Source organism: Cynocephalus volans, chromosome 15 (assembly GCF_027409185.1).
Source record: "Cynocephalus volans isolate mCynVol1 chromosome 15, mCynVol1.pri, whole genome shotgun sequence".
In the NCBI taxonomy this organism is placed as follows: domain Eukaryota; kingdom Metazoa; phylum Chordata; class Mammalia; order Dermoptera; family Cynocephalidae; genus Cynocephalus; species Cynocephalus volans.
Genome location: NC_084474.1, coordinates 55,106,310 through 55,129,953, shown reverse-complemented (window position 1 = coordinate 55,129,953; position 23,644 = coordinate 55,106,310). Strand labels below are relative to the sequence as shown.

General features: G+C 39.6%; 1 protein-coding gene across 1 annotated transcript in view; it reads left to right on the top strand.

Annotated features, from left to right (window-relative positions):
- GRHL2 (grainyhead like transcription factor 2) overlaps positions 1 to 23,644 on the top strand; it is a 114,007-nt gene that overhangs the window by 76,415 nt on the left and 13,948 nt on the right. Inside the window, exons 8-12 of the mRNA XM_063079911.1 lie at positions 697 to 855; positions 8,040 to 8,127; positions 8,628 to 8,767; positions 13,171 to 13,202; positions 21,783 to 21,877. Coding sequence (XP_062935981.1) covers positions 697 to 855; positions 8,040 to 8,127; positions 8,628 to 8,767; positions 13,171 to 13,202; positions 21,783 to 21,877 — 514 coding nt within the window. The remainder of the gene's footprint in view (positions 1 to 696; positions 856 to 8,039; positions 8,128 to 8,627; positions 8,768 to 13,170; positions 13,203 to 21,782; positions 21,878 to 23,644) is intronic.

Genomic DNA, 23,644 nt, shown 5'->3' with positions numbered 1-23,644 from the left:
GAGTTAAAGGAAAATTGAAAACTGAAGGTATTAAGTGATTTGCAGTAAGTTCTCTTAGCATGATAATGTTAGAGCTGGGACTAAAACTTGGGGCTTTTGACTCCTTAATCTAGTGGGTTTTCTGCAGCTAAACTCATTGATTCATTTGTACAATGTTTATTGAATGCCTTTTCTCTACCAGGCACTATACTTGGTACCAGTAATACAAAAATAATGAAAAATGGTCTCATACTTCGTAGTTAAGTAAGACAGATATGTAACAATATCTAGTTTTCAATGCAATAATATGCCAAAAATATTATCTATTTTTTTATTATTCGTGCAGGTCAGAGATCAGATAAACTGATATAATTATTAGAGATGACAACTTTAATTCTGAGGAGACAGTGTTTTCACTAGTTCATTTATGCATGTTTAAAAAATGAATAAGACTTTGCTGATATACTTTCAGGAAAGCAATTGAAATGCAAGATCAAATATGAAAATAATTTTTTAAAATGAATTAATAATTACAAATGATACATATCATGTTTTATGTGTTCAACATGTTTTTATGTGAGAGAACTGAAATATTCTTCAGTTGTCCTCATAGGTTTGTTTAGTATTGTGACTTCAAGTCTAAGGTTTATGTGTTTGTTTATAGATCCTTTTTATGGTGACTTGTGAACTTTCTCCTTTTTTTCCTCCCTTCCTCAGATTTTCATCACCGTGAATTGCCTGAGTACAGATTTCTCCTCCCAAAAAGGGGTGAAAGGACTTCCTTTGATGATTCAGATTGATACATACAGTTATAATAATCGCAGCAATAAACCCATTCATAGAGCTTATTGCCAGATCAAGGTCTTCTGTGACAAAGTGAGTAAAGTGACAGTTTGTCCTATAGGTATCTTTGTTATTAAATATTATTTTTAATGGCATTTCCCCCTTGTCACATTCACTTGTCTAGTGATGTAAAAATAATCAGTTTATCAATCACAATGGGAGTAGTAATGTTTTATTCTCAATTCCTGTTAGATATCTAGGGTGTCATCAGTCAACTGTATTTTTTGTTTGTTTGTTTTTGGTAATCATTTTTATCGCTAATTTAATGGCTGATTGACATTGCACTGTGACTTAGTCAGCTCAGGTTGCTATAACAAAATACCATAGACTGGGTGGCTTAAACAACAGAAGCTTATTTCTCATAGTTATAGAGACTGGGAAGTTTAAGGTCAAGATACCAGCCAATCAGGCTCCTAGTGAGGGCTCTCTTCCTGGCTTGCCTATGGCTGCCTTCTCAGTGTATCTTCCCATGGCAGAGAGAAAGAGATTGAGTGCAAGCAACAGCAAGCTCTTTGGTGTCTCTTCTCAGGGCACTAATCCCACCATGAGGACCCTACTCTCATGACCTCATCTAAACCTAATTTCCTCTCAAAGGCTCCACCTTTAAATATCATTACATTGGGGGTTAGGGCTTCAACATATAAGTTTTGGGGGGACACACACACACCGTGCTATGGGTCTGATTCAATTAGATAGCTGAAATAGCAGATTAATAGTCTTTACTGGGTATAGATACTGTCCCAGAACATATCAATGCAAGCTTTATTATTTTATGGGTTAAATGGGGACTCTTTAAGACTTTTTGAAATGGAAATAGCACCTATAAAATAAGTTCATTAGTACACATGCACTCAGTAAACATGTACTTTGAATTTCCCTGAATTCCACCATAAAAGACAAAGCGATTAGAGAGCAAAGCTTAGCATTCCATGATTAGGTGACAGGAGATCCTCACAAACTCCAAATATGAGTGGGACTAAATATCAACAATTTTAAGACCTGTTTAATATCGGCATCTGAGAGGGAAAGTAATGGGGTCACTTAATGACCAAAGATCAAGAAACGTACAAAATTGCCCAGTGTACTCACTGGAAAGTGAAGTGGGTGATCTGAGGACAGCATGTGAAACTCAGGTGGGAGGTTATAAATTCTGTGGACCCCAATTTGCTGATGAGTGCAATGGGACTGAACAGTGAAGTGGTTTTGGCTCTATGAACTCTGAAAAGTTGTAGATTGAAGTTCCCTTCTAACACAAAACCCTGCTCTGGGAAAAAAACTGCTGGGAGTAAAATCCAAGTTGAGTTGGAAAAGAAAAAAGGTGAAAAGGAAAGAGAAGGTCAAAATACAAATGAAGATGGGAAGGGATACAGAGTAGGCAGATCTCAGAAATGCAAGACGGTTTTTGTACCTCTTGTGAACACCCCAGAAGAGGGAGCATGAAAGCCATGAATCTAGAACGGTCCTGGCCCACTCATTTCACTTGAAAATGACCAACAAAAAGAAAAAACAGTTGAATCGCATACAGTGTCTCATTAGAAGAGGAGATTAAGATATGACTGACTTCTCTATGGGCAAAGAGTATATGCCAGAAAGACATGCCCACAAAAAAGCAGATGAAAACTGTAGCCTAATATTTCAAAATGAGCTAAATGAAGCTAAGAAAATGATTGCAGTTATGAAGATCAACATAAATCACAATTTGAAAAGCTCAGACATGAGCTGTTTGGAAAATAAAATGATTTGCAAAGAGATATCGTAGAACTCAAGAAAGAATTTAGACATAAAAGATTAAAATATATCAGAAATAAAGACTACACTAGAAGCAGCACAAGAGTGAATAAATATAAAAGATAATGCCTTAAGAAAATGCAGGTTGGAGAAGAGCAAAATTTTAAAAATCAGAGGAAATGAAGAAAGATGTGAGAGAAAATAACAGATATAGAAGAGAGCTAAAGAAGATTCAGTATACATACACTGGGAATCTTTGACCAAAACAAACAAACGAACAAACAAAACCCCCCAAATGATGGAACAGAACAAATGCTAAAAATATTAAATCAGGAAAATTTGCAACAGAAGGTGCTCAGATTTAAATGGGCTACCACATACTTGGGAAAATTGACCCCAATACCAAACAGTCAAGCTATTGGACTTTAAAAATAAATTGGGGCATCTAGGTAAAATACATAAAATAAATAATAAATCACTTATTAGGAAACTTTTGGGATCAATCTTTCCAATAGCAACACCTTGTCAGAGACAATGATATTTAAAGAGATCAAAAGATATTTCAAGAGAGCCAATGATTTTACGTCCTGCCAAATTGACTTTCAAGAGTAAAGACAAAACAAAATAAACGAACAAAACCACCAAAAATCAGGGACATATTCCTTCTTGGGCCCTCTAGTAGAGAACAAGCTTCAGACAACCAATATGACTGTAAAGACGTTAATGAGAGAACTGATAGTGAGCATTAAGTATATATTTACTTATAGATGTAATTATAAGTGATGGAAGAGACAGTATCACAGTATGTTCTGACAATGTAGATACAGTACAATTATTTAAAAATTGGGGAGGATGAGGAGAATATATAATACATAGAATAAGCTGAGTAACTGTTTATTAATTGTAAGTAAAAGGATACTACTACATATTAGATGCTGGGGGGAGCGAGGAAGGGGGGAAACAGGTTAGTATCTAATTCAGTATTGCCCATCACTCTTAAAGGTGCTGTAGTCAGTTGCATTAAAGGTCTACTGTGCTATTAAAATGTCTGAAAGTTCTGGATTAGCAATGATAGTGCATAGGGAGAAATGGGCTCCCATGAGCAGAGAGCAGGAACAGTAGAAAGCAGAGACGGTCATGAGAAGAGAGAAGAAAAACACAACTAAACCTACACAGGGGTTTAGGGACATATAGTATAATGGTAAACATCTCTAAAATATCAATAGCATTTCAGCCTATGATGATTTCAATTAGTGGCCATCATCCAGCCATCAGAGCAGCACAGCAATCTAACGGACATCTGGCAGATTCCATGCTATGGAGGCCAGTTAAACTGTTATGTAGAAAGGGTGAGAAAACAGTGGGTCCGACAGCAGAAGTAACTTGCCCAGAGTCACACAGTGAAAATGTAGAGGAACTGGATGCAAATATAGTTCCGATTCTAAACTTATACTCTTTGAGTTGATAAATAACTTTATACAAAAATACCAAAATGACAACTGGCAATTCAAAACCTCAACAAAGGTAGCCTTTAAATATAAAACGAGACCAAAAAATTAGTTTACATATTAAATTCAGCAAATTAAACATTAAAAAAGCATTTTCAAATGATGCACAACATAGAATTTAAAAAGTGCAAATAGGAAAGCATTCAAGTAATTTGAATTTCCTTGCAACACCAAGGTTAAAGCTTTGGTTACCTGTACTAGCCAGCCACACGCCACCCCACCCCCCAAAAAATTTTATCTTGAATTTTCTTACTTCATTCTAGATATTCCAAGGGGGACTGTAGAATCCCCTCTGTGAATCCCCTTCTTGGAAGTAAGGAGTAAAGTTAGAGGCAAGGAGAAAGGGAGGGAAGAATTGGGTAGAGGGGGACTGGGCCATCCATTTATCTCCACTTTGGTAGTTGGAATTGAAAGTGGGAGAGAGGACTTAAAGAATGCTCATATAATTATTCTATAATGTTGATATAATAAATACAAAAAAGAAAAAAAAAAGCCCAATAAACACATGCAGAATGCACAGAAGGTGTTATATCGTTCACCTGTGTCCTAGAATGAAAGGGACTATAAGAAGCCAAGAGGGTAAATTAAATGATTGATTATACCTTTTGTTTGAAAATATTTTTTATAAATTTTCATTCACAGTTATTTTGCCTCTAAAAGGGAAAGGGCGAAAAAAAGGATTTTATGGGTTTATCCAAAGCATTTATTTCCTGAAGTCATGCCCTAGGGTAATCTACAACAAGGAAAGAAATGGTTGGGAGAGTCACTTATTTACATGAGCATGTTTGTAAATATGTATAAAGATTGAAAAGAATCATATTAACAAACACTTTTCCAATGAAAAAATAGGTTGCATTAGCAATAGCTCCTATTTTAAATATCAGTGCTAAATAGAAGAAAATGGTTGGGAAAATGTTGGGTAAGTGGCATTTATTCCAAGCAACTAGTGACATAAAGAGTTTCTAGAGAGTAGTTAGTTACACATCCCGATGTTAAGGGTTAGGTCTACGGCCATACCACCCTGAACGCGCCTGATCTCGTCTGATCTCGGAAGCTAAGCAGGGTCGGGCCTGGTTAGTACTTGGATGGGAGACCGATGTTAAGGGTTAGGTGGGGAAGGAGTGGTCAGGAAACTCATAAGGAGGAATTCTTATGGGCTATGTAAGGTGGATTAACTGTAATTACTGTCAATTTCTCTAGTAAGTTAAATACAAAATCCTTTGCCGTAATTTGTCATATTTCTATCTCTATTTTTGAAACCAAGGCAAAACTCACTCTTGGGAATTAAAAAGATAAATAAAAGTTTAATTTTTACATTTTCTAAATGGGTGTGTAATTGCAAATGCTTAATTTGAATTATCCTCTAAAGCAAAAATTGGTAAATTTTCCAATCCCAATCTAGAGTCTAGAGTGCATATGGAATTCTGCACTATTTATAGTTTTCCAGCTTGGTTTCTAAGTAATACATCTGTGAGATTGCAGATAAAAATAATGGCCTTCTCTAACTTTTTTTGGATTATGATAATTCTATTGAAATGTATATGTTTATGATTAAAAATTCAGGATCTGTCAATATATCTACCTATATTGGTACCTGTGTGTATATCTTCATATCTGTGCATAATTACTTCCATAAGCTTCCATGTACATTTTGTTTTACTGCAAACAGTAACTATATATTGGGCAAAATTTGAGAAATAAAGCCACATTCTTAAAATAAATGAGAAATAATTTAAATATTAAATAAGAAACAAAGATAGACATCACGTGGTGGCAAAACTGATCACAATATAGTCAAATTCTTCAGATGTATTTTTCAAATTTAACACTCCAGAGTGAAGATTCAGGTGGGGGAAATTATTTTCAAATGATAAGTTTGGTATTTGTAGCAAATTTTACTTTTCTGGAAGAACTAGAGTTTTTGCAGTATAGTAAGAGTGAAAAGAATATTTTCTAGAAGCTTCAGGTCACAAATAATCATAGAAAGAAAAATAATTCTGGAAGATCTTGTTTAAGGGAAGCTTTTTCCACCTTAACTGAATGTATCAACGCTTCCCTGGGTCATTGTGCAGTCAAAAGCTTTATTTGGAAAATGAGAACTGTGGTGGTTCTGAGAGTGGGTACTAGCAAATTTGCTTTGTCATGCTGATATCTGGGCATTCGGGGCAGGAAATTTCTTATATAGAAGTCACACACAGACTATGCTTTATAGGGACCTACTCTGTGTTTTATGTTAATCCTTCGGATTTGGCATATCAAAGAATGCCTGAAAAATAATAAGCAAGTGATTTTCCTAAAAATCTACATTGAACATACATAAATCTTGCAACAGTTAATTCCAGACCTTTTCCTCATAGAAATAGTACAACATAAAATACTAACTCAGAAATAAAATTGCTTGACCAACCTTGGGATGTGTCTTGGGCTAGTTGTAATTTATATAGGTAGGTAAAAAAATGTCCTTATTTCTATTTATATTAAGTACTATATTGTACAAAGCTCTAAACACATAGGAAAATGCCTTATATGGACCCAACAGAAAATAATAGTTTCTATTACAAACTTGAGTACATTGGAGAACCTTTGCTTATATTTTATATTCACTTGAACAAGGTAATGTCTATGCATTTAACACTTCATTTGCTGAAAATATTATATGTTTTCTCGATACAAAAACTTGTTTTAATTAAACCACGTGTGTCTTTTTCTGTGCATTTCCTTTTTCATGACCCTTTTCCACTTTTCTATCAGTATGTTAGTTTTTAAAATTTGAATCATTATTGATATATTAAGGATTTAACAATCTGCGGTATTTTCTTGCAAGTATTTTCGTTAATTTGTACTTTGCCTTTGAATTGATTTTTTCCATACAGAGAATTAAATTTTCTTATTGTCAAAACTCTCTCTTTTGTGTCATGATCTGGGGACAATTTCTAAAATGTTAGAGGTTGCTGGCCAGTCTGTGCTTCACTGCTCTTAATGCTACCACAATGGGCAGGAAATATAACATGCATCTGAAACTCAGGGAAGGAGTTGAGGCTGGGGGTGTTGATCTGAATGTTACCTGTCTAGAGCATTGTGAAAACACAGATGCGGATGAATTCTCCTACAGCAAGAATGGAGAGAGAGAAAGGAAAAGGAAACTGTTGGAATGTCTATATTTGGGAGATAAAAAGAGGAAAATGAGTTAGCAAGCTGACATAGAGAAATGACCAGAGAAAATATCATCAGGAAATCATGGCAGGTCACAAAGGGAAGATATATAAGGTGGTGGTCAACTGGTTAAGTAGGATGGGATTTGGCAATTTGGTAAAAGGAGCCAATGAAAAAGTCAAATTCGAAGGAATAGAGGAGAAAAAAGGAGGTGAATAGACTAATTTTTTCTCTACTTGGTTGAAGGAGCCCTGTCTCTAACAACATACAAAAATATTGAAACAATAACAAAATACTTGTATATACAGAATCATCCTACATCTTGTGTGGTTTCCTCATTTCTACCACTGTAATGATTTTTTAATGTTCCGTAGCAACAAGCAAAGGAAAAATGGTATAAGGAATCCACACTCAACTTTAAAGCCCTCTGCATGCCTAGGAATGAATTTAATAGGTCAATGCTTCACCCTCTGACATTTTATTATAATCACTAAAGTTATTTAACAGGCTTCACTAGGTTAAGGAACTGGGTCTGGTCTTCCCATACGGATTCAAAACTGAGGTTCTTTAAATAGGCGAGATACCAAAAAAGGAGAAAACGTGGGAGAGGTGGGATCCCTCACAGGTTAGACGTGTAGAAAGGACTCATGAGTGGTCTTGGCTTTCAGAGCCAAAGCTAGACCTCTCCGGAGGGATGGAGATGTTGCTGCCTGGTCTCCTCCCACCCTGTGTTGTTCATATCCCTGTGACGTGTGTGTGTGTGTGACAGTATTTCTGTGCACTCTGATAATATGTCTGGCATTGTCTATATTTGTTTTTCCCTGTCAGGGAGCAGAAAGAAAAATCCGAGATGAAGAGAGGAAGCAGAACAGGAAGAAGGGGAAAGGCCAGGCCTCCCAAACCCAGTGCAATAACTGTGAGTTTTGCTGAGACTGACTTTGCTCTCTCAGGTGGGCCAGGTCCACTGGCAGAACAGGTGGAAAGAAGTGGGTTGCAGGTAAAACTACATATATGCCAGGCATGGCTTGCTTTCCACTGGCAGTGGAGACAGGCTGATTGTCCCTGCGAAAAGCAAATAGAATCATATGAGCACAGTGTGTTTGAACTAGGAAGGACTTTGTGATATCATGGAGACCAACATCCTCCTTCATATAGACTAGCAATCTAGGGCACACAGAGGAACTGGAGGATGTGAGGGGACCTGAGCTCCACGTCAAGAGTGCTCACTTGAAGTCCATGCTCTTTCTGTTTGTTTGGCAGGAGTGGGGGTGGGGGCTTTTAAATTATGTGTACATCTATGATATTCTTAAAGCGTCATCGGAGAAAATCATGAACTGTAGCTAAATCTGGGGCTTATAGCTGAGAGTTCTTAGTCATGCATAACCCTCTCATTTATGGGTTTTGTGACCTGTGCAGCCTCTGATGGGAAGTTGGCTGCCATACCTTTACAGAAGAAGAGCGACATCACCTACTTCAAAACCATGCCGGATCTGCACTCACAGCCGGTCCTCTTCATACCCGACGTGCACTTTGCAAACCTGCAGAGGACTGGACAGGTAACTAAGAACCACCTGCCATCCAACCATAGGGCTGGTAGGGCCTTAAGATATAAGTGCTTCAGGAGGTGTTGACCTTAAATATAAAACTCACCTTCTGTCCATTAGAGGAAAAGTCAATGTCATTCCCTACAGTAAATGATTCTTTATAAAAAGGAATGTATCAGGAGAGAAAACTGACTTCCTAAGGGAAAGAAGAGAATAGCCTGGTTTTAGTGAAGTGTTGACAAAGCAATGAAAGAAGAAGAAAGTAAGAAGGCTGATCACTTGACGGAAAAGTTGTGTTTTGTCAGCTTTGGTAGCAGGATTAGCCTTATGCCGTAGAGCACCACCTAATGGTGGGAAATTGAAATGCACCTCTAACTTCGTAAGTTATGCCAGGGGAAAAATTCTTAGATTTAATAAATCCCCATCAACAATTTTTTCCCTTAGTCAATTAACAGTTACCATTGAATTGGTAAATAATTTCACACCAAAGAAAAATGAGTTGTAGAAAAGCCCTTTAAAAAACAAAAATAATTCCTGTCTTCTAGGTATATCTACAAGTAAATGATCTAATATTAAACTAACTTAAATGTCTGAGAATTAACTCATTATCGTAGCTCATGCTGACGGAATATTATGCAGTCACTAAAATTTTAATTATGGAAACTATGTAGCAACATGGAACTAGTTATGAAAATGTTCGGCGAAGAAAAAGTAGATTACCAATTTGTGTCTATACTGTGATCCCAAATATATCACTGAACTTGAAGGGAACAAGAAAAATTATAGCACCTTTTACAGGGTTATGTGATGTGGCTGATGTTTTCTTTTTGTCTTTAGTGGTATTCCTTTTATGTGATAAATTAAAAGTTTGTGAAAAAAGAAAACAATAATTATTTCCCTAGAATTAGCCAGAATTGTCTTTCACCAAACCAATTAGGATTTAATGAATTTTGCATCGATTAGTTTTCTTTTAAATCCAAAGTCCTTTGAGAAAAGGTCTGCTTTGAGAAATAGGTCATACGGACACATTCAAGTTTTTCTTCCTTTCTAAGTGTGTAGACACTCACTGAAATTGATCTTAGTCTAGAAAGACAAATCGTTATTGGCTTCACTTTCTCTTTCTGGAAAATACCATATTTCATCCTCTGGTATTCACTGTGCTGTTTCATTATATGCATGAGACAAAGCAGTTATATCACTGATACAACATGGTTACAAAATAGCCGTATCTTTTTCTTAGAGGGAATTTCCACTAAAAACTGATTTATTTCCATCTCGTCTTAGTTGTTTGATAGGAACAAGGGCAAAAGGGAGAAAGGAAGAATTTTATAACTTATCAAGATAGTGCCAGCACCTAATTTTTTTTTTTTTAATTCCTAAGAACTTGGTGGTGATTTGTGTATGTACTGTCTTTGCCCCATGGAATTTTATGGAGCTAAACTTCCACACCTTCTAAAGAGGGGATAATTAAGTTAAATTGTTCTTGTTTTTTCTGTCATGCTTCTGGCTTCAATGCCTTGTCAACACTGACAACCTGAACAGTTCTCTTGGCAAGATTTCTCTGAAATATAAAAAGCTGTAAATGAATCTTAAGAGGAAAAGGGACTCAGCCTGCCTGCTCATGACTGTCAGTCCCCTGGCCTCACTTGCCTCCTGGGCTCCCAGCTTGAGGCTGAAGCGGAAGGAAAGGGCAGCCTTTACAATTTGTTGTTTTCAGCAATTGCAAAACTGTTAAGTCCTGCTATCTGGAGGCCACCCTCACAGAGCCCTGTGGCCTTGTGTTCAGAGCCGAGGGTCAGGGAGGGAGCCTGCCTGGAGCTCCTGGAAACAAAGTTATACACTCAGCTGTGCCCTAGAACAGCCCCACGAATGTCCTGTGGCTGCAGAACTTGCTTAGCTGAAGAAAGGAGCTCCGGCAGTGGCTGGCTGGTGCTTTTAAGGCTGTCTTCTCTCAGAAGAGCTGAATGCTGGGAGAACCCTCCAAAGGCAGGAGGGAAGAGGCAGCGCCATGGCCTTAGAAGTGGAATGGGTCAGGGGGTGGCCGACTTTGACATGCAAAACAAGAGCTAGTGGTGGCAGGTCAAAAGACCCCCCCAAAAGGGGCAGAGAGGCAAGCGACAGTGTGCAGCTCCGTAGCCACTGCAGGCATGAGTCTGGCTAAAACCAGCTGCATTGCAGCTCTGCACAGTGGCATGGTCAGCAGCCCTGTAGATCTCAGGGTCAGGGAGATACCCCGAGTTGTGCTGAAGGCACATCAGTTGTGAAGCAGCAGCTCCTATTCAGCCAAAGACACGGGCCGGGGAGTGAGCCTTTTCACTGTCAGCCCATATGTCCTCGCATATGTTCACATGTGGATTGGAATACTCTTCAGACTATTTTCAAAGACGAATATGAGGGAATGAAACCAATGGACAGGCCTTTAGTCTCACTCTCCTTGTGTTAAAGCCCTGATATTCACTGCCGCCTGTGTCTGAGTGCCTTTAAAAGACAAATGATGAGGGGAACTTGGGAGAACTTGTGGGATGCAGAGGCATCATCTTTTTGGATAATGTGGTCTTGGCAGTATCAGCCTTCCTCAAAGCACCCGAACCCAAGGAGGACACCTGTCCTCCCTCACATCCTTGAGAATTGTCATTTGTAAACAATCTTCCCCTGAAACACGGGAGTTCTTGCTAAGGATTCAGATTCCTGAGTTCCATCCCAGGTCTTTCAAATGAAGATATCTGAAGTAGGTTCTAGGAATTTGCATTGATGATAAGTCTCCACATATCTTTCATGCATTCTGAAGTTTGAAAACATGCTCTAAAAATTCAGTTAGTGTAATGGGCCCAACAGCTGATAAGGGAGAAATGGGGTCATTACGTGGGAGGAGGAGAAATGACAATGAAAGGACAGTGAAAGGGACAGTGAAGCAGAGGCCATTCAGGAGGGCAGGAAAACACTTAAGGCCGTTTCCACCTTTGGGTCACCAACCACTTTGCAGACAGCGTCTGTCACCCTGCCAGGGAAGCCAAGAGGGTAAATGCATTATGTGACATTTAAAGAAAGCAGCAAAACACAAACCATCATTGCGAACTTTTTCAAAATAATCCAGTTGTGTGGCCCAAGGTATGACCCAGCCTCCCTTCCTTACATGAGCACCCCATGTGCATTTAAATGGACAGTTCCATTTCTAGTACATCACAATGACAGATGGTCTGGATGCCACACCGAAACTGGGGGTGGGGAAAAAAAAAAAAAAAACTGTTACTGTTTTATGTTTAAGAAGAAATAAAGTATACAATACAATAGCCATAAAAAAAAAAAAATTAAAGGAAGAAAGTTCCTGTAGAAATCTGAGCTAATGACTAGAATGACTCATTCCCAGAGAGTTCCAGGTAACCAGTTTTGTTATATAACCATGTCTAGGCCTGGCAGCCACCCAGGAGCTGCCAAGAGCCTTTGAGAAAGTCTGTAGGGAGGGTGTCCCTCTAGGGCTCTCTGCAAGGCTGGGGCAGAAACAGCATCTAACTGTATTATAATCAGAGGCTACACTTGAAGTTAGCATGTAAATGTCTGATATCAACTGAGGTATTATTCTAAACCCAAACTCAAATCGTCCTGAAGCACACAGATAAAGCTCACGAAAGGCCCACAATGCACTTTTAGAAATAATTGGGTCAAGTGGATATACATATACAGCAGATCTTCTCTGGATTTCTCCCATAGTTCTGTAAAATAATAAGTATTTTGCATCATTTCTTTAATTCTGACTCTACCTGCTGCCATGCTGACCACCTAAAGAAGACTGTCCTAGGAGATCTTCCTTCTGGCCAGTAACACCTTTCAGAGCTAAATGATGTTTCCCAGCCTGAAGATAGTTGCTCTTAAAATTCTGTGGCTGTGGGATGCCAGGGCAACCCTGGCCCCTTTGGGGAGTTAACAGAGAGGCCTGGGGTTACTGCCATACTACAATGGGACCCTCTTGCCCATCCCCTTGCCAGTAGCACAGTGCCTGGAGTCAGCTTATCTCTAGACCAAATTGGATGTTACTCACAGGCCCTGCTCCAAGAGCCACCCTGCAAGCCCGTGCCTTTCTAAACAATGAATTTTAAATCCTTCCAAAATAGTTCCTTAGTGTCAAAAGCAACATATGGCTTACGGCCATAGGTAGCCTGATCAGACTGACTTTAGCTAGACATAATCAGATTTGCAATTTTATTTTATTAAAAGCTAAGAATTAACTCCAGGGAGAATGTGAAGAGGTTAAATTTGCATTTCCTTTGAAACACACACATACACACAGCGTCATTATACAGATTTGTCTTTTGTCTATTTTAAGAGACAGTTTCTGCCTTAGGAAAGTCTGCGCACCACGTGATGTGTTTCCATTTCTTGTCTCTGACCTACAGTAAGCCTATTGTTTTGTTCCACAGGTGTATTACAACACGGATGATGAACGAGAAGGGTAAGACACTCAGTTCTTTCACTTAAACACCCAAAGCCTGTTCGTGCCAGTGGAAATGCTCTTCCAGCCCTGAGTATCCCTCCAAGCTTCTCCTTCCCCCCCTCTTTCCTTCCTATAATCTGCCTTTGAATAACTAGCTGTTTTTCTAAGTGACCCCTCTCTTTCTTCCCATCTTTTCACCAATAATCCAGTTACCGAAATCTTCCTGATAGCCCTCCCTACCCATCGTTTGGTCCCAACACAAGACCAAGCTGAGCTTGAGGCATGAGTCAAAGGAGACAGCCTCTCCTACTTCCAGTACTACCTGGGCCACCCATGAATACTTCTTGACACCCTCGCTCTGGGAAGTGATCCCGGTGGGCCAGTGGTGAGGCTGGTTTGAATGGGACTGGGAAGGCTGAGAACCTTTTCACTGTCCTCTAGAACTGTAGGTAAGATAGGGATCACTAAAGCTCCCAGTGTCTTCCACATCAAGTCTCTGCATTACAGTGATTGGTGTTCTCCATCTTTGCATAGGATACATGTCTACCTGAAAGTGGTCCTGCAGGTGTTTAGAGGCAGCCAAATCTCTAAACTGCTTTCTATCCTTTAACTCATCTATAAACTCAGAATTTTAGAGCCCAAAAGGAATATTCAAGTTCATTTAGCTGACTGTCCTAGGCAATGGTAACATCCACACCACATCCTTGACAGGTGGTCAGCTTGCTTCTACTCAAATATTCCCAGTGTTGGAGAGCTCGCCGTGTGTGAGATAGATCTTCACACTGTTGGACAATTCCAGCTCTTAGGAAGTTACTTTGTTGAGCTGACTTCTACCTTCCTTTGACTTCTACCCATCAGCTCTAGTTCTGCTTTCTGCATAAGTCTCATCCTCCCTTATCATTCAAACATCCCCTACCTCTCTACAACTGTTCTTGGTAAAATAAAGTTCTACTTCTCAACATCTTAATTTCCCTCCAGGGGGGATTACAAAATTTGTTAATAGTCTCCTTAAAATTGGCTTTCAGAATAAACTATGTTCTGGACCACGTGAATTGCAGATTATATTGGGATAATTTCTTCTTATGACTTGGATGCTGTTTTTCTTTTCTAGAACTACATTCATTTTCAACACCTACTTTATGTTCTTGGTTTGCATTATGCATACGTAACTAAAATCTCTAGATCATTATTTTTTTTTTCAAACTACGGTCAAACCATGGCTTCCCTATTTTTATGTGATTAATATATTTACTTGTAAAACATCTCACAGTTGGCAAAGTGAGTGGAGCAGATATTGCTAAGTCATTCCTAGAGCAGAGGTTGACAGACTATAACCTGAGGACCAAATCTGGCCCATCATGGGTTTTTGCGTAGTCTGCAAGATAAGAATCGTTATTATATTTTTCAACGGTTGAAAAAAATTCAAAAGAAGAATAATACTGTGTGACATGTGGAATTTATATGAAATGCAAGTGTCCATGAATAAAGTTTTACTGGATCACAGCCATATGAATTCCTTTCTGTATTTCCAGCAGCTCTTTTGGTGCTACAACAGCAGAGTTGAGTAGTTACAACAGAGGCCATATGGCTTAAATGTTCACTGTCTGTCCCTTTACAGAAGAAGTTTGCCACCTTCTTCTCTATGCTGAAGGACAGAGAATCTCACAGAAATCAGCGATTCCCCACCTGGTTAGGGGCAGAACCTTGTCTGGGACTTGACCTCTAAATTCTGAGTTCTAAATTTTCTTAATACCTAATTAGATGGTTGTTCTTATCTTGGCACATAGTTAATATATTTCAAGTAGTTGGAATGAACAGAAATGATCAGTACTATCAATCCTAATCACTTATTCACATATGTTACAAGGGACAGTGTGGTGTCAAGGAGAGGATGTTGACTGTGAGGTCAGGAAGCCCAAGTTCTACCCTGCATTACCGCTCACCAGTGTGAAGCCTTGGCCAGTTCCTTGATCTCTGGGCTTTGGTGTCCTCAATTTTACATTGAGGATTTTGTATAAGACGATCTGAGATTCCATCTAGCACTAATTTCATATTATTCTCATGAGAACACAGTATTATGAGCAAGAAGTGCCTGAGATCCTAAATGCTCCTTGATTTGCGGAATTCAGTTTCCCTCCAAGATTCTGCCATTGCCATGGGATGCTGCTTGGGACCCTCAGACTTCAATCCTTTCCCAGAATTTCTCTTCTCCCCTTCCTTCTTCTTAAAGGCATACCACTATCACCACTGGAGTGAGACTTTAGGAAACAAAAGCCAGAAGGGGGCAAAAGTTGGGCAGGCCAACCCTGCAGATTGGTCCTGTGCCAGCTCAAAGCATGTTCATCAGAGAAGTGAGAAGGGACTTGCTTATCAGGCTGTGAGTGTCCAGCAGAGGGCCCTGCCTCTCCTGCAGGAGGGAAGTCCTGTAGATGCTGCCAGACCAAGCCAGAAGCTCGGCACAGTGTTGCTGAGAAAAAGAGGCAGTTCTGGATGCCCATCTTCCATGGAAGCAAACACTTTGGCTAGAATTCAGTGCCCTTTGGGGAAGTTAGAGATTATTAATCAATTAACAGTGAGTACACTTAATCAACATAATGTTAAACTTATCACACCCACCCTGTATTCATCAGCAGTCTTTGTAGGGCTACAAAATAAGATACTTTTAGAATACTGCACTATTTCTTTTCAAGGAGCAATTTCCCAGAGAACCAAGTGCTTTCCTTTGATAGAGCTCTCAGGGATGCCAAGCAAACCATGAAACATAGGGTGCGGTGTGCTATGTTTTACCACATACTCATGAGTATAAGGTGATTAAAAATATAGAGCAATTTCCCTATTTTCCCAAGGAGAAGATGAAAACATAAATTAAAGCTTTTGGGCCAACTTGAATAGGTAAACCTTTATGAATAACCAAAAGAGTCAATGATTTACTGATACTTTGTTAATTTAATTACACATACATTTAAAGAATAACATATTGCATAAATTAGAAATATCTGTCACATTTTATAAAACACTTTTATACAAATTTTTTATAATTTATCTTTGACGTCAGGTGTTTTCTCATTGCTAAAGTTACTTTTTACCTCACTGTTTATAAGGGCAATTCTTCACTACCATAAAAGTTGAAATACTTTTTAAATCCACATAGTGAGATTATCTTTAAAAATTTTATTCCCAAACCACAAATACTGATTCTTATAACATTAGAAAGAAATAATTGCATAATGATTGCCACAATGTCACCTTCATTTCTTAAATTACATTTTTAATTAAACTTTTAATTTTGAGATAACTGTAGATTCACATGCAGTTGTAAGAACACCCCCCCACTGACATATTTTTTGATTTTTTTATTATTAGATATTACATTTATAAATCCACTCAGTAATATTCAAATATGCATCAAATATGCAAAGGAGATTTTTTTTAAATTTAAGAAAATGAAAACCAATTTTACTATCCCTCAGAGTCAATTTTACCTGTTCTTTACATTAGTACTAGTTATTCTTGCTGGTATACTAGTTTGCCATTTTTGAGAATTGGGAGATTTAAATCTAAGACTCTTAAAACTAAGCTTTATCTCCTTTTATAAGTGTAAGCTATATTTACCCTATTTGTTGCTTTCTCCTTTTTGCCTCCCTCCCTCCCTCTCTCCCTCTGTTTCTCTTTGGGATCCATTTCCTACTTCCTGAAGAACTCTTCAGTATTTCTTTTGTCATGAAATTTTCGGCAACAAATTCTCTCAGATTATTAGTTTGTTGTAAATGTTTTTATTTGCAATCACTTGTAGGATGTTTTTGCTAGGTATAGAATTCCAGTTTGGCATTTATTTCCTTTGTGTTTTGGTTTCCACCATTTCTTTTGAGAAACCAGCTGTCTTACTGTTGCTCTTTTGAATATGATGTTTCTTCCTTTTCTCTCTTCTTTTATGAATGCTTTTAAAGTTGTCTCTTTCTCTTAAGTTTTCAGAATTTTCATTATAATGTTTCTATGTCTAGGTTTTCTTTGTATTTTTTCCTGCTTTGAATTTTATAGCACTTATTGAATATATTTATTGTTGATGTCTTTATCAATTTTACAACATTCTTGGCTGTGATCTCTTCTAATATTGCTTCTTCCCTGTGCTCCCTCCCCGACCTCCCTCTTTCCTCCTCAACTTCTTTGGGATTCTAAATGCATATTAGAACTTTTTATTGTGTTCTTGTGTTTTTAATGTTTTGTTTTGTTTTTTCTGAATTTTCTATCCTCTTTGCTCATCATGCTTTAGCCTGATGACCTAATGTTATTTTCTCTGATACTTTCTACTGACCTAACGTTATACTCTCTTCTGCTGGGTCTGATCTACTGTTAAACTCATCTATTGAGTTCTTAATTTTAATTATTGCACTTTTTAGTCCTAGGATTTCCACTTAATTGGTTTACTTATTTTTTAATAGATTCCAGCTCTGTATGTCTTGTCATTTATTTTCACAAACACAATAATCACAGTTATTTTTAAGTTTATATCTGACAAATAAGTGGGCTATAAGTGTTATATGTGGGTCTTTTTCTATTGTTTATTTTTCCCTTGGTCCTATTTATTAGTCAACTTGATAAATATCAATTCAATGGTGAACAATGTATATAAAAATTATGGAATCTCTGGATGACATTATTTTTCTCTCGTGAAGGTTTTTTCTATCTTCTGTTGTGCTGCCTGAGTGGGTGTCAATTACCATAATTGAGTCAGGGACAGAACTGACCCAAAGCTGGGTTGCAGATTTTATTAGCCTCAGACTGTTTCTGGCTCATCCTAGATTACAGCTCTAAGGGTCTTACTATGGATCTTCTTCCTTGGGTGGGCCTTCTGAGCATGGTGAGACTGCCAAAATATCCTCTACAATTTTCAGGAGTTTTCTGCTTAACTTATTCTCTTGTCCTGTGCCACCTAAGAACTTGGCAAATACACCAGGAGGAATACCACAGAGGGTCTGACTCACTTCTTGTGCGCTTCTACTCTCTGGAAGTTTGACTATAAGTCCTGGGTACCTTTGCACCCCTAAACTCCAATTTTTGTTTCTCTAACACGATGAGATTGCTAAAAGCTATGCCAGCTTCTTCATTCTTGGTATGTGCCTCCTGGAATTATCATCCTTTATGCCCCAGACGAGATTGGCAAATGCTTTGAGAGGAAACGTGGTCACTGATTATTAGCTCACCTCTTCTGCAGTTTTCTTCCAAGATCTCAGCTCCTCAAGTTCTGGCTGCCTTGTCAGAAGCACTTCAATACCTTCCATAAGATCTTTTATAAATTCTAGACAGTTTTTCAAGTTGTTCTTGGCTGAAACATTGTTTTGCCACAGGCAATAGCATCTTAACTGGGAACAGAAGTATCTGTATTACTTTTTTAAATGATCTTTCTCGGGTCTAGTGACTAAGTCACTTATTACTTGCAGTTTGAGCTCATAACTGCTAATAAATCTATGTGTGGGCTCTGTTTGTTTTACTGTTTCTGTCGGGTGAATTCTATAAACACCCCAAACTAGCATTGATTAAAGTCATTTTGGGATGACTTCTCCAAAAAGTCATTTGTTGAAAGTGAGTTAATTGAGGTGCTCCTCCATAATGTGAAAGACTTTGTAAGGACTTGAATATAAGGTGACCTCCTCTTTTCTGAGGCTAATGTAGAGGAGGAACCTACATTTATTTAGGGAATTATGGTCATCAGCGTATGTAGGCCATAAGCAGAGTTGTGAAATAGACAAACTCTGTCTCCATGGTACCTGCAACCCCTTTCTGCACTTTTTTTTGACACCTCCTTCCTCACCAGTCACCCAACGTCTAGTGCAGTTCAGCCTGTCAGAGAGGACGCAACATTGCCTTTCCTGGGTGTGGCCAAAGACCCGTGCTTGAGACCTGAAACCTCCCCGATATTTTCCTGATGGAACTTGGCACTCTTTTGTTTATACCTCAGGGACTTGCTTTCTCTGATATTAATCCTATAAGACGATAGCAGAATGTGCCACTGTACCTGGAGTCACTCTACATACCAGCTGCCCCATTGTGCCAGTGGGATGAGATTGATGTCAGAGAACATACCTTTTCCCAGTTCTCCAGTCCTTTTGTGGCACAATCCAGTGTAATTGCACTGGCACCAGGAGACCTGAAATTTGTGCTCTTTTATCTGTCAAAGGGGACTGTCGTATCTGCCCTTCCTTTCTTGCCTTGCTTTGAAAATAAAGGGAACAGTTGAATTTGGGCCACACAAGTTTATTGACTCCTACCAGGTTTATAGATTTGAAAGTGTGAAAAAGCATTTTTGAATTCCCAAGAGAAATGTGGTTTATTCAAGATGTTATTTTAATGGCACGGTTTTTCATGGCTCAGTACAGGGTGTTATCAAAAGTCAATAAAACCAGAAAAACAAATAAATCTTGCTTGGTGAAGAAAGAAGATCACTGGCTTAGGAACCCTCACACAGCGTGAGAGAGTGTCTGGTGATATTTCGGGCTATTTACCCGCTATTAACCTGTTGGTCACTGACTGCTGTGTGAACGGATTTTTAATCTTCTAGTCCTGCGGCCATGGTCACTCCAGTTTCGAGACGTGACAGAGTAGCAAGATGTGCTTTTATCAAGGTAGTGAGAGGAAGGCAGAGGGAACGGTGCCATAAAAACTCATTACCACTATCAGCTGGGACTTGAGTTTGAGGCTTTTCCTCTAGTTATTTCTATTAGTTTGACTTACTCGGGAAAAGCATAAGAGAATGCTAACTCTTAATATCGTTTCTCATACCCTTACTGCTCCTTATCTCAGATTTGCTGAGTAACTTTATCATGAGGTTGCTCCCTCCGAGGCTGGTTCTCTGAACAGCCTGCTTCACTTATGAGCGGCATCGCCCTGCCCACGACACTTAACACATGGAGCTTTTGCTCATCACTGAGATGGGGACAAACTCGGCCCTTGCCCTGGCTGGCACACAGTGTTCATGAAACTTAAGTGACCGAGGAGATGAAACGTGCTTTGTAGCATCTGAAGACTTATTCGGGACTTTGATTGATAGATGTACCTTCATACCTCTATACAGCTAGGGTATGCAGAGGTAAATTAAGGCATCATTGGTTTAATAGTTTAAACTATTACTTTTAATAGTTTAATACTTTTGGGCTGTCAACAATTTTGTACTGTGTGCTCTTTCTACCATTGGCCCCACCATTAGCCCAACTTGAGAGCTGATAAATAACTTCATAGGGACAATAGTGCCAACACGGAGTTGCAGGGTTCTGCATTACCTAGGAAGCCTGAGGTTGATATAATGTCAACCTTCCACGCAGGGAGCTTTACCAACACTAGTCCTTAAACTGGACCAGAGTGGTAGTTGGGACTGTTTGCTCTCTGATGGTAAATGAAGCTCTGACTTCTTTCAAATTGTCTGCCTTAGTAACTCCTCCTCATATCTCTTCCTCAGATCTCTCCAATTTGTAATCATTGTCATCGTCTTCATCTAACACTTCAGTGGTGCTTACAACGTGTCAGGGACCTTGTGGGTGCTTTACGTATGTGAATTCACCTAATTCTCTCAACAGCCTCTTTTTAAAGATAAGGAGACTGAGGCCCAGGGAGGTTAAGGAACTTGTCCAAGTTCCCACAGTGCATAAATTATGAAGGAGAGATGTAAACCAAGGTAGTCTGGCCCCAGAGTTCCTGTCTTAACAGTTCTGAACTGCCTGTCTGCATTGCTTCATGTGCTCAGGAATCCCAGAGACAGTAAAAATTTCTAAAAACCTGCAACTGCTGCCTTGAGGGCTTGAGGAATAGTAAGATTTTATTGGAAGCATTTTCTCAGCATCAGCAACTTCTGTTCTTCCAATTTCTTTTCCACTCAAAAAGTCCTCTCCTTCCTTAGGGTGTCCAGAGTGGACAGGGACTTTGGGAAGAAATGAAGAACTATCCAAAATGGGGATATGCAGGGCCTCAGCACCATGGGCTTCCAGGAGGAGGGCCTGAAACCCTCTCTGAGGAGGAGGAAAGGATGGGCAGCCAAGGTCTGGATCTCTCAGGAGCTTCCACTCCTGTGGTGTCATCCACACCAACCAGACGGACAGACAGAACAGCAGGAAGTCAGGATAGACTCACAACTAAGAACCAGCCAGGCTGGCCTGCCTCATTTGCAGAGATCACTGCTGTACCCCAAGGGGCTGGCAGGAGGGGACAGGAACACCTAGGCCTCAGGTGGATGGGAGGGGCTGATGTGACTTGGAGACCACACAGACCCCAGGGCTCATTCTGCTTCTCCCCAGCCCTGATATGAGCAGAAATGTGGGATGTGTGCAGGATGGAGTGGGTAAAACCCGCAAGTCTCACCTTGTGGGTCGACATTCAGCAATGGGGAGTGTGTCTTAGGTCCATGCCCTAAAGACATTGGTGTGTGTGTTCTGCCTCCAACAGGGATGGCTTGGGACATGCAAGGGGAAGAAGGAGGTTGGTGAGGGGATCCAGGAGTGGAAAACTAGGGATGATATAAATCATGGGAAAGGATAGGGACTGACACATGCGTGAACTTGTGCTTTGACACCTTGCCTGCTTTATTGAACAACTTTTGCTTATCTTTTCTAGCAGCAGTGTCCTTGTGAAACGGATGTTCAGGCCCATGGAAGAGGAGTTTGGTCCAGCACCTTCTAAGCAGATGAAAGAAGAAGGGATGAAGCGAGGTATCTCTCCAGCTGGGGCATCCACTGGCATTGCCGACATTAGGGGCACCTCCCAGCATGAAGTCGGGGTGAGGGGGGTTCACCAAGGTGGGCTGGCAGCCCAACCCCAGCCCCTGCGGCTGGGCGCGAGCTTTCGTGATATTTTATTCACACAGGAAGTTCACAGTCTTCTCCTTTGCTTTAAACTCTGTGCTGCTCAGCACCTTAAGTAAACATTTGCTCTTCTTGGGTGCTGCTGCTTTCCTTTGCCTTGGGAGAAATGTAATGAATATACTGACTCATCCAGCAGCGAGATCCAAGGTTAAAAGTAACTCTTGCTGTGTGCGTGACTGTACCATCTTGTAACAGCCAGCACTTTAGCATCGTTCAGTAGACACAAATGAGTCATCTCACACAGATAAATGAACCTTAGTTTTCTGTGACATCACAGCTTACTCATTGTCTCTCAGTCAGGGGTCTTGTTCCACTTCAGCAAGAGGGTAAGAAACAAAGGGAGCGTGCCAGCATCTTGCTCAGTGTCTGGCTGCTGTACGCGACGCCCTGTCCTTCCCCAGAGTCAGGGGGAGTGTGCGGAGTGGCCGTGTCCCCCCAGGGCCTGCTGCAGCCAACACTAAGGGCTTCCAGAGACATTAGACTTACACAGTACTAGCCTTTCAGGGGCTCAGCTTACCATGTTAAATATGCCCACCATCTGCACAGCCTTGAGTTTTTTGTTATTGAGAAATTTTTTTTTTCCTATTTGTTGTAATGGGATTTGCCTAATGGTTGAGAGCTTCCCCTCTGGAGCCTGCCTTAGCTACCTAGACTTGTATGACTTTGGGAAGGTTCTTCCCCTTCAGAGCCTTAGCGTTCTTTTCTGTAAAATGGAGATAATAAGAGTGTCGGCCTCATAGAGCTGCGGTGAGGACTGATGAGTTAATACGTGTGAGACACTCGAGGACCCGACGCGGAGTAAGCGCTCCATGTTCACTGTTACAACTACTACTTTTATTAGTAGGTCTGTTTCTAATTAAGTTACATTACCATAATAGTGAATAAGTAATTAGTGTTTCAGAATGGAAGGAACATAAATGCATAAATGTCACATTACCAACATTTAAACCTTTAAAAGATTTTCTGACTTCACAGGCTCGACATCAAATATTCTAGTACATTTCGAACTCCCTGCCTGGATGTCTTTTATATTTTATACTTCAGAATTACAGCAGAGATATATGGAAATCAAAAATCACATAGGCAAAAGTAATTGTAGCTTGCCTCCCTATTTAGTGCCTGGTGGCTGGTCCAAAGACTGTTTTTCAGATCACAGTACAGCCCCCCTGTATCCGAGGGGGAAACATTTCAAGACCCCCAGTGGATACTTAAGCCCACAGTTAGTACCAAACCCTATGTATACTATGTTTTTTACTATATATACATACTAATGATAAAGTTTAATTTATAAATTAGAGATGGTAAGAGATTAACAGCAATAACTAATACTAAAATATAATAATTATAACAATATACTGTAGTAAAAGTTATGTGAATGTGGTCTCTCTCAAAATATCGTATTGTACTGTGCTCACTTGTTTTTGGAATGTGGGTAACTGGACTGTGGGTGACTGGACTGAGGAAAGCAGAACCGCGGGTAAGAGGGGACTACCGATTTTGAGATTGTGAAGCCAGCACAAGAATTGCTGCTAGAAATTGCACTGGACTGTAATCAAAAGTTAAGGCTATGACCTTTGAAACATCTAAATCCTAGAGACACAAGAAAGTGCTGTA